Source organism: Ovis canadensis, chromosome 17, assembly GCF_042477335.2.
Source record: "Ovis canadensis isolate MfBH-ARS-UI-01 breed Bighorn chromosome 17, ARS-UI_OviCan_v2, whole genome shotgun sequence".
Taxonomy (NCBI): domain Eukaryota; kingdom Metazoa; phylum Chordata; class Mammalia; order Artiodactyla; family Bovidae; genus Ovis; species Ovis canadensis.
In genome coordinates, this window is record NC_091261.1 from 81491724 (window position 1) to 81502757 (window position 11034).

General features: G+C 59.3%; 1 protein-coding gene across 2 annotated transcripts; it reads left to right on the forward strand.

The window, feature by feature from the left end:
• The first annotated feature begins 5477 nt into the window (after positions 1–5477).
• LOC138422841 (glutathione S-transferase theta-4) lies at positions 5478–11034 on the forward strand. Of its 2 annotated transcripts, none has more exons than XM_069558364.1 (6): positions 5478–5828; positions 5909–6954; positions 7845–7932; positions 8438–8588; positions 9501–9677; positions 10731–11034. In XM_069558364.1, exons 2-6 carry the CDS (start codon positions 6843–6845, stop codon positions 10926–10928), a joined length of 726 nt encoding a protein of 241 aa, XP_069414465.1. In that variant the 5' UTR covers positions 5478–5828; positions 5909–6842; the 3' UTR covers positions 10929–11034. The 2 variants fall into 2 exon arrangements, with proteins under 2 accessions (XP_069414465.1, XP_069414466.1); XM_069558365.1 differs by having other exon boundaries at positions 5668–5828; positions 8474–8588.

Here is an 11034-nt window from a genome sequence, read left to right on the forward strand (position 1 = left end):
ATGCGAAGTCTCCTATTGACAAGAATTACCGAAAGGCTTCTTGTGCAGAGCCCCTAGTCTTAACTTGGTCCACCTCACTCAGAAGCTGCAAAATGGGACTGGGTGTCAGGACATGGAGTTCTCTTAAAACCAGCGCCTAGTTCTCACCAGGATGGACTTCATGGTGCTCTCTCCCCTTTCCTCCCGCTGACATCCCTTCCTTGCAATCCCTACTGGGCATCTTGTCCCTTCCTCTTTCCCCTGCTTAACCCAAAGATAAATCTCTCACAGGCAGAGGGAAGTCAAGGCGGTTAGATCTCTAGGCGCCAGAAAGGGCTGGGTTCAGACTTCCAACCACAGGTGCAAGCAATCCACGAGGACCCTCCCTGCTCCACAACGGCGTCTAGACTCCGGTGTCCGACCTGCCCGCTCCCCTTTCCCTGACCATTCTGTCCCTCCTCTGTCGTGTGCGTAAATATATTCTCTTTCCAACACTGAGTACGGGTCTGCCACGGTGTGCTCGGTGACAGGGCGTCTCTGGCTGGGGCATGATGACGCTGTGAAATCGGGTCTCCTACAGTTTGCTCAGTGATGTGACTCCAAGAAACCTGCCTTGCCCGGAGGCCCGCCCCGCTGTTTCTTCCTTCTTCTCCGCTTCCCTGCACCTTCCGAGCCCGTCTCCCCGTCTCCCCTCGCTCTGGGACACCCTGCACAGCTCCCCTCACTCGACGCGGCCTGAGACGCCGCACTCCCTCCCTTCGCCCCAGGCCCCTCTCTTCCGCTTCTACGCCTCGCTCCCGTGTGGTTTTTCCTGCCCTCTCCTTGCAGGCTTGGCCGCCGCCGGGCAGTAACCGAACCATCCGCAGCCCTCCCAAGCCCCGCGCGCAGCGGCCGCTCGGGTCTCGGGACTCCAACGGCTCAGCGCGCGCCCAGCCGCCCGTTGCCAGGGCAACCCACCCACATCCCTTTCTCCCGGCAAGCTCCGCGCGCCGAGCAGCCCGCGAGGCGGCGCGTCGGCCCACTCCCGGCATGCTTGGCGCGCGGGGCGGTGCTCTGAGGGGCGGGGCGAAGCTGGCAGCTCCCGGCGTACTCCGCGCGGCAGGGCGCGGCGGGACCAAAGGCGACCCTGGGCCAGGCGGTTCCGGAGCACGTGTCCTGGCCGCACCTGCCCGAGGGGCAGAGTGAGGTCTGGTAAGATGCGGCTAAGGGGCGGCATGCGGCTCACGTCCAGGAGAAGGATTATCTGACGTCATTTTTGTTTCTGCAGTGACCTTTCTTGTTAATACATTGTTGTTCAGTCGCTAAGGCGTGTGCAGCTCTTTTCGACACCGTGGACTGGAGCAGGCCAGGCCTCCCTGTCCATCACCAACTCCCGGAGTTTACTCTAACTCATGTCCCTCAAGTCGGCGATGCCATCCAACCATCTCATCCTTTAGTCCCCCCCTCCCGCCTTCAATCCCTCCCAGCATCAGAGTCTTTTCAAATGAGTCAGCTCTTCTCATCAGGTGGCCAAAGTGTTGGAGCTTCAGCTTCAGCATCAGTCCTTACAATGAATATTCAGGACTGATTTCCTTTCGGATGGACTGGTTTGATTTCTTGCAGTTCAAGGGACTCGAGTCTTCTCCAACACCACAGTTCAAAAGCATCAATTCTTCGGCACTCAGCTTTCTTTATAGTCCAACTGTCATATCCATACATGACTACTGGAAAAACCGTAGCTTTGACTAGACGGATCTTTGTTGGCAAAGTGATGTCTCTGCTTTATTAAAGAGAATACGGTACAAATTCTTGAACATCCCCGACGTGGGTCAGGCTTAAGTGAAGCTCTCAGGGCGCTTCCACGCTCAGGAATCTGGTGTTTGCCATTTGATTCCTGTTTATAATGGAAGGAGGTCAGAACAGCCACCCCCAAACATGCTGCTCTGGCATGTTGACTATTTTGAGTCAGATACTTGAAAAACAGCAAATGCAAGAAAAACACTGACTTTTCTTTCATTTTCTTAAAACCAGGAGATGAAATTGCTATGTGAAAAAGTTCACGTCTTTTGCCCAGTTTTGTCTATCTTACAGATAGATTCTCAGGCCGGTTTTACTGGAGATTTACATTTTTAGGAGTACACTTGGGGGCTTTTCTTGCATGTTCTCTCCCGTGGCCTCTTCCTGTCGTTTGTGGAGATGGTGAAAGGGTAGCCTGGCATGCCGCGGTCCACGAGGTCGCAAAGAGTCGGACACGACTGAGTGGCTGAACAACTTCTTCCTCCGCGGCTGAAGCCCAGCAGGGCCTCCAGAGCACACTGCACGGTGTTCAGTCATCACGGAGCCTTCGCCCTGCTCTGTAGTCAGGGGTCCTTACGGCTGACAGTGAGTCCAAACAGACGGGCAGGGAATGGCCCCTAAGCGTCCGAAGCAGCACAGATGAACACACCACGCTTTCAAGTTTCCCTTGCATACATTTCTGTTTTCTTTTTTTTGGCTGCACCTTGGGCATATGGGAATCTTAGTTTTGGACCAGAGACCAAACTTGTGTCCCCTGCAGGGGAAGTTCAGAGTCTTAGCCATCGGACCAGCTAATGTGGGAAATGCCCACATTTCTCTCTTCAGTGGAGTGACTTATTTTCTTATATGTGGGGTGGGGTAGGGCAGGGTCGGGGGGCGGGGAGGCTGTCTTCCAGGGCTCCCCACATGAGAAAGAAAGAAAGAAAAGGAGAAAGAGGAAATTCCTTCTGGCCCTGTGCTGTGTGCACAGGATAAGAGTCTCGTTGGAGGCAGGCTGAGTCTGGAAGTTGGTGAAGCCGCCAGACCATGGCAGGGAAGGGGATGGGGGCGGTCCAGTGGTAAAGACTCTGCTTTCCAGTTCCTGCAGGTTCGACCCCTGGTCTGGGAGCTAAGGTCCCACATGCCTCTGGGTCAAAAGACTAAAACCTAAGACACAAGCAATATTGTAACAAATTCAATAAAGACTTTAAAAATGGTCTGTATCAATAAAACCTTAAAACAAAAAAAAAGAAAATCCAGCGACCAGCTGCTCGCCGGGGCAGAGGCCAGGGGGTGCAGTGTCCTGGCTGGCGGCCCAGCCAGTCATGGGGGAGTAGGCTTCGGGAGAAGCATGCATCGGACCCAAGTGGCGAGCAGGCAGGAGGGAGGCACAGGGATGGATCTTGACCTCTTTCTAGTCCTTACTTGCCCCCCTGCCATGCAATCTACATTTTCACCAGGAAGAATGGCCTGTGGAGCTGGCACCACGGGGTAAGCAGAACCAGGTGGGCTCCGTGGAGGGGGTACCCGGGGGCCAGACCCTGCCCTGAGCCTCTGCTGCACTCTCTCTGCTCCCCTCTCCCCCAGGGGAGCACCTGAACCCCGAATTCCTGGAGGTGAACCCACGGGGAAGGTGCCTGCCCTCAGGGATGGGGACTTCCTGTTGGCTGAGAGGTAAGGCGCCCTGCGTCTGGGGCTCATCGTTGCCTGGAGGCAGACATAAGGCTAGGAAATCTTTCCAGCAGTCCCTTCCTCTTTTGAGCCAGTCCAGCTCAGAGGGCAGGGACCTGGACCAGGGGGCTGCTCTGGGGCTAAAGGTGGGAGCTTCAGAGCGGAGGGCATGCTGGCCACCCCCTAGGCCTGCACAGCCTGGAGGCAGCTAGGAAAGACTGAGGCCCCGGGGAGCCCCTCCCCAGATGCCCCAGCACGGCCTTTCAGAGCCACAGGGGCCGGGCGGCCTTGGGGCTTCACTGTGCTCTGAATGCCAGTCCCCTGGCCGCACTCTTTGCCCACTGGCAGGTCCTGAGCCTTGGGCCCCAGCTTCTCTTCTGTAAGACAGGGGAGTAAGGTAACCACCTCCCAGGGCCTGTCAAAGGATGAAGACTGAGCACCAGGTGCCTAAAGCCCACAGGCGCTCAGGAATGGGGGGCTCTCCTGGGGGTCCGGTGGCTAAGACTCCCCACTTCCACTGTAGGGGGCTGGAGTTTGATCCCCCAGTCAAGTAACTAAGCTCCCACAGGCTACCCCCGGATGTGGCCAAAAAAAAAAAAAAGAGTTGAGGTCCCCCTGAACCCCTCCCCCAGACCCTGAACAGCAGGCATAACTCGCCCAGGAAAGGAATAAGGCGTGCGTGGCTGGTCTGCCTCACCCGCCTGAGAAGGGCCCCTGACCCAGAGAGCTGGGCCCTGAGGCAGAGAACAGGCTGGAGTCGTGGCAGGGCTTGCTAAGCATCCTAAGTCACTTCAGTCTGGTCCCACTCTTTTCGACCCCATGGAGTATAGCTCCTCTGTCCATGGGATTCTCCACGCAAGAATACTGGAGTGGGTTGCCATGCCCTCTTCCAGAGGATCTTCCCGACCCAGGGATTGAACTCGCGTCTCCTACACTTCAGGCAGATTCTTGACTGGCTGAGCCGCGGGGGAAGCCGTCATGGCAGGGAGATCTCTGGCGCCCCTTGCCCGCAGTGTGGCCATCCTTTTATACCCGAGCCTCAAATACCAGATGGAGGCACGCCGGTACCTGCCCAAACTGCAGGCCCGCGCCCTTGTGGATGAGTGCTGGCCCGGCAGCACACGGCCATCCAGCAGCCCGCCACCAACAGCGACCTGCGCAAGGGGAGCCTCCGTGCCGCAGCCTGCAGGCTTGGGCAGGAGCTGTTTTTTTGGGGGGCTCTACAATCACTGTAGCTGGTGACTGCAACCCTGAAAGTGGCTCTTCCAAGGAGACGCTAGCTCCTTGGAAGAAAAGTTACCTAGACAGCATCTTAATAAGGAGAGACGTTACTTTGCCAACAAAGGTCTGTCTAGTCAAAGCTATGGTTTTTCCAGTGGTCATGGATTGATGTGAGAGTTGGACTATAAAGAAAGCTGAGCACCAAATAATTGGTGCTTTTGAACTGTGGGGTTGGAGAAGACTCTTGAGAGTCCCTTGGACTGCAAGGAGATCCAGCCAGTCAGTCCATCCTGAAGGCAATCAGTCCTGAATATTCACTGGAAGGACGGATGCTGAAGCTGAAACTCCAGTACTTTGGCCACCTCATGCGAAGAGCTGACTCATTGGAAAAGACCCTGATGCTGGGAAAGATTGAAGGCGGGAGGAGAAGGGGACAACAGAGGATGAGATGGCTGGATGGCATCACCGACTCGATGGATGTGAGTCTGAGTGAACTCCGGGAGTTGGTGATGGACAGGGAGGCCTGGCATGCTGCGATTCATGGGGTCGCAAAGAGTCGGACACGACTGAGAGACGGAACTGAACTGAGGACCCCCAGGGGGGTCCTGTCTTCTTCCCCAGGCAGACATCACTAATTTATGACGTTTCATTATGTCCTTTCCACACGGAGCAGCAACGTCACTATTATATGCCCTTTGGATCTTATCTTGGTGTATTATTATTCTGTCTTATTGGCAGTTTCAGACAGCTCCACAGTGTGGGTTAAACCCTCTCCACCCAGTCACCAGTCTCAGAAATACCAATGCGTTCATTTAAGAGTACTGCCAGCATCTTTCTGGCCTTTCCAACTTGCCAGAGATGGAGTGAAATGCATAGCTTTTCTCAGAGCCTGAATGAAACCTTGGAATCCTGAACACAAAGCCCCAGAGGGCCTCGCTGATAAGTGGCTGCCAAGGGAGGGGTGGAAAAGAGCTGGGAGGCTTCCAGGGCCCTGAGATAAGCCGCCTCCCCTCTTCCTGGCCCAGTGTCTCCTGCCCCTCTTCTCCTAGCAGCCCGTGGATGCTGTGCAGGTGGAGCAGCTGCTGGGGAAGCTGACGCCCGCTCTGGGACACCTCGATCAGGAGCTCCTGGCAGCCAGGCCCTTGCTGGCCCCTGGGCAGGTCTCCCTGGAAGATCTGATGGCATTCACGGAGCTGATGCAGGTGAGGTTCTCCTGCCCACTTGCCCCGGGGGTGCTATGGGCGCAGGCTGAGCCCAAGCCCCAGCTGCCCTGTTTCCCCAGCCCGCTGCCATCGGCTGCGACCTCTTCCGAGACTGGCCCCGGCTTGCCGCGTGGCGGGCCCGTGTGGAGGCTGCCCTGGGTCCCGAGCTCGTCCAGGAGGCCCACAGTCGTGTGCTTCAGCCTCAGGAGACCCAGGGGGACCCCCAGATGGCCCAGAAGCTGGCGCAGCAGGTGAAGGAGCAGCTCCGCTGAGGGCCGGCCATGCCCCTGTGGTTTGCGGGCTGCAGTAAGCGTGCTGTGTGCCCGTCACTAGTCTCCAGCCTTGCTCTGCTCTAGTCAGTGGGCTCTCCCGGTTTCTAAACGGTCTGGGAATCTCCCCAAGTCGAGCAGCTCAGAGACAGCAGCACTCAGGCCCCCCGCGTGACCCTCCTCTGCCTCCAGGTGCTGGGTCCAGGTGCCTGGCTCTCGGGCGCGGCTGGTCCCAATCCAGGCTGGAAGCTTCTGAGCTCCTCTGTGACCCCTTGAGTCCCCGCTGGTGTCACCCAGTGCCCTGACAACCCACCAGCTTTTGGTTTCTTTCTCTGCACCCATTTCTAGCCACAGTTCAGGCTAGACACCCCGCAACCCCCCCACCACCACTTCTGGAACCTATAATGCCCCTTTGGTCACTTTCTGCCGTAAAGGCCTGGCCCCAGGAGTTCCTACACGGAAGCCCCTCTCAGACACGGGCCAGGGGCACACACATGCATGCCCCCAGGGAAGGGAAGGGCAAGTTCACAGCCACCCCGGGGGTGGCTGTGGGTCTGTTGCTGAGTGTCCTCACAATCCTTCCCGCTGTGAGCATTCCAGGCTTCTGGGCCTCATGGCGACACCAAGAGAACAATGAGCTCCGGAATGCAGGGCGCCGGGCCCGGGTGGGCGGGCACGGGGCCAGGGCACAGGCTGCAGTGGGCTGCGTGCGGCTGGGCGTCTGCCAGCCGCGGTGGGGCCCAGCATGGGCCTGGAGCTCTACCTGGACCTGCTGTCCGCGTCCTGCCGCGCCGTCTACATCTTCGCCAGGAAGAACAGCATCCCGTTCGACTTCCAGTTTGTGGATCTGCTGAAAGGTGGGCACCTGCGGCTGCCCGGGTGGGCTGGGTGCTAGGGCAGACAGGATGCTAGGTCAGGGGTTCACAGAAGTGGAGGCCGAGGAGACCCGCCCCGCACGCACCCACGCCATGCCCCACCCAAGTGCACAGAGGGAAGAAAAGCTTCCTGGTGGGGGCAGCCGTCCGCTCTGTGTCTGCCCCGCCCGCCTTTGCCGTTCCCCCGCAGAGTCTTCCTCACTGTGATGAACGGGGGCAGGGTGTGGGGCGCAGTGGGAGCAAGAGGGGTCCCCGGGCTCTCGCCCAGCGCACCCGCCTTCTCCGCTGCCCAAGCAACTGCCGATCAGGGCGGCCGGGGTCACAGGAGCATGAGTACTTATTCCTCACCCACCGGCGCCCGCACCTGTTCCCTAGCCCCCCACCCCCGCCCCACCCCACCCTGACCCCCGCCAAGTGTTCAAACCTGCCCAGGGCGACTCCCCAGGGCCCGGGTGAGGGTCATGGCCCGGGTCTCCATCACCGCCCCGACCTCAGAGGGGGCTGCAGAATCTCCGCTTGCAGAGCCTGGAGGGGGCGGGAGGCCTGGAGCTGGGATCCAGGCCCCCAGGGCTTCTGTGGACTCACAGGCTGTGGCTTTGGGCCCAGAGCTGAGGGTGAGGGCTGGAGGCCTCCAGCTTCCTGGAGCCAAAGGGCCGCCCTGGCCGCAGGGCCTGGGAGGGCGGCAGCGCGCCGGCCTGGCCCCTGTTAGGCTCCCTGGTGTGCCTCCTCACCTGGGGGCGGCGTGCTTCTCCTCTGGGGCGCAGCGTCCCCTTCTTGGGAAGATGCACCAAGAGGCACTGTTTCTGTCTTGGGGGGCCCCGGTCTCTCGTCCCTGGGGTCTCAGCAGCCTCAGAGCCTCCTGCCCCGCTCAGGTCACCACCACAGCAGGGAGTACATCGAGATCAACCCCCTGAGGAAGCTGCCCAGCCTCAGAGACGGGAAGTTCATCTTGTCCGAAAGGTAACTGTCTTCCCGGCGCTCGCACCCTGAGTCTCCGCTCCTCCTGGGGGAGTTTCCCACCCGGCCCACCTGCGCTGCTGATTGCTGGCTTCCTTTTACGCGGGACAGTTCACACGCAGCGAGGTAGAGCAAGCACTAGAGAACCAGGGGCGTAAGGAACCCAGGACCCACCCCGGCTCCATCAGCGGTCCCCTTGGGCTCATTGTACATCACCTGGACCCCGCTCAGCTCCCCTGCCTCCCGGCCACCCCATCCTTCACCTGCAAACGTTTAGGAATGACCTCCCCAGGGACTTCCCCACGTGCTCTGCCCTGTCTGAGGCCACCCACCAATACCCCCTTTCCCCGCAGGGCCCTCGCTGCTGGGGGTGGGCTTGACTGCCTTTCCCGAGGCCTCTGGGCTCAGCCCCCTCCAGGAGGGAAGCTGGGGGCCTCTGGGCGGCGCCGGGTGGCCGTCGAGCAAGGGTGGGCCAGCCTGGGGAGCGCCCTGACCGCCCTCTCCGCAGCGTGGCCATCCTTTTCTACCTGTGCCGCAAGTACAGCACCCCCTCTCACTGGTACCCGCCGGACCTGCACATGCGCGCCCGTGTGGACGAGTTCATGGCCTGGCAGCACACGGCCATTCAGCTGCCCATGAACAAGATACTCTGGTTGAAGGTGAGGGGGCCACGACCGGGGCTCAGGCAAGCATCCCCCCCCACCCCGCTCTGAGCCTCATTTCCGCAGCGCCCTCTCCTGCCCACCTTACAGAGCTGTGGGGGGGTATGACACGGACCACTGGGTAAGAAAGAGCCTTATAGGGACGAGGGGAAGGGCACCCGGGAGGGGCTGATGTCACTCAAGCCAGGATAGGATTCAAGACATTTCATTCTGAACTGGAGGGATCAGAGCTGGGAATTCCCCTGCGGTCCAGTGGTTAGGACTCGGTGCTGTCACTGCCGGGGCCCGGGTTCAGACCCTGGTTGGGGAACTAACATCCTGCAAGCCTCGAGCTGTGCAGTGGGAGAAAAAAAAAAAAAAAGTGAAAGGGCCCGTAAAGACCGTCATATTTGAAGATGACAAATAAGCAGTCCACGTGCCCCTACTTCTTACGCTACACCTGTGGCAGACATGACCTATCAGTCACAGGACTCTTTCCTGCTGGGACCTCGAGTCCTTCCTTTCAGTTTTTTAATCTTTTATTAATTAACCTTTTGGAGCTGTGCTGGGTCTTAGCTGGAGCATGCAAGGTCTTCGATCTCTGTGGCAGCGTGGGGATATTTAGTCGTGGCACACGAACTCTTAGACGCAGCATGTGGGATCTAGTTCCCTGACCCGAGATCGAACCTGGGCCCTCTCTTCATTGGGAGCTCAGCGTCTTAGCCGCTGGACCAGGGAAGTCCCTCACATCCTTCTGAACAAGGGCCCTAGGCGACTTCTACCCACTGGAACTGCCAACGGAGGCGATACCACTTTACGTCCTTGGTACTGTCCACCACCTCTCTCAGCAGGCAAGGGTCAGACGGGGCCTCCAGAGGCCTGGAGGGTCAGACGGGGCCTCCTCTCCCTCCCCTCCCCCACCCTGGGCAGCTGCTGATCCCGATGATCACGGGTGACGAGGTCCCAGCTGAGAAGACGGAGCAGATGCTGGCGGAGGTGAAGAGCAACCTGAAGCTCTTTGAGGAAAAGTTTCTGCAAGACAAGATGTTCATCACTGGGGACAACATCTCCCTGGCCGACCTGGTAGCCCTGGTGGAGATGATGCAGGTTTGCAGCGGGGGCAGGCAGACAGAGCAGACGAGGGACTCCCCTGCAACCGTAACTTGCAGAGAGGCTGGAGAAGGGGGAGCCACGCCTGGGTGCCTGGCCTTGACCCGGGGCGAACCACAGGAAGCCCACGTGTTGAGCCAGGGAGGATGGTGGTCGTTAGTGCTTCAGGAAGAGTCCTACATGGGGATGGGAGCTGGAGGGTGAGCCTGCTCAGTCAGCCGGGATCCCAGGGGCCTCCTCCTCCCAAAGGACCCTCCAGGAAGAGTCCAGAGGCTTCCAAAGTGTCCTTCTGACCAAAGTGCCCCTCTTTTCCAGAGCTCCAGTCAGGGCAGTTGGACAGGGCCGCTCCCTGGCTTTGGGCCTAAGGGTCCATCTGCTCTGCAGGGGGGGGACACTTCTGGGTGGGGGACATTCACGCAGCTTCTGTGTGCCGGGGAGGGTGGGCTCTTCTGACCAAGCTGGTGTGCAGGATGGAGTTGAGACCCTGGCCAGTATGAACAGTGGCCACTTGGGTCCTTGGTCAGTGGCAGTACAGACCAGTACAGGGAGGAAAGAAAGTCCCAGTCTTCCTGTCCCACGTGGTGCAGTCCCCTACGCTTCAGCCCACACCCACCCCAGACATCGTGGGCTCATGTTTCTTAGGCTGCGGCTGGGTCTCTCATCGCAGTTCCTGTGCTTGATCACAGAGGGAGGTTCAACACAGGGAGAAATAACTGAATTCCTCCCGCCTCCGTCTGGGGGCAGGGGGTTTCCATGGAAGAAGGCAAGACCCCTGGGAGGTTTCACACTGGAGAAGTGGGAACCCCTGGGTCACGGGCCCCTCTGAGAGGGACTCAGGAGCCGTGGAGCAAGACCAGCGACAAGAGAGCCACTCAAGGTCCTCCACCCCCGCCTCCATCTGTTACATGACCTGTGAGCCCTGGCCAGGCCTCGGAGGTCAGCAGGCTCACTGGCCGCAGGGGCAAATAGGGAGAGCCTTGCGGCTGTAGGCGGGGCCCAGGTGGGGCTGGTCCACAGGCTGACCATGCCTTCCTCTCCGTCTGTCCACAGCCCATGGCCAGCAACCATAACGTCTTCCTCAGCAGCGCCAAGCTGGCCGAGTGGCGCATGAGGGTGGAGCTGGCCATCGGCTCCAGCCTCTTCTGCGAGGCCCACGACCGGCTGGTGAAGTTGGCGGAATGGGACTGCTCCACGCTGGACCCGATGGTCAAGGAGAGGATCGGCAATTTGCTGCAGAAGTTCAAGTAGAGGCGGCCCACCCTGCGGGCCTGGCCTGCTCAGCCCCCGGAACCGCTTTCCTTAAGGGAGACGCTGAAATTCACTGCTTCTTTGCCTAATAAAGAACTGAAACAAC

Coding starts and splice junctions, on each gene's coding strand:
- LOC138422841 (XM_069558364.1), top strand. CDS start 6,843: ATGGGCCTGGAGCTCTACCTGGACCTGCTGTCCGCGTCCTGCCGCGCC. Junction 6,955..7,844: donor GTTTGTGGATCTGCTGAAAG/GTGGGCACCTGC, acceptor TGCCCCGCTCAG/GTCACCACCACAGCAGGGAG. Junction 7,933..8,437: donor AAGTTCATCTTGTCCGAAAG/GTAACTGTCTTC, acceptor CCCTCTCCGCAG/CGTGGCCATCCTTTTCTACC.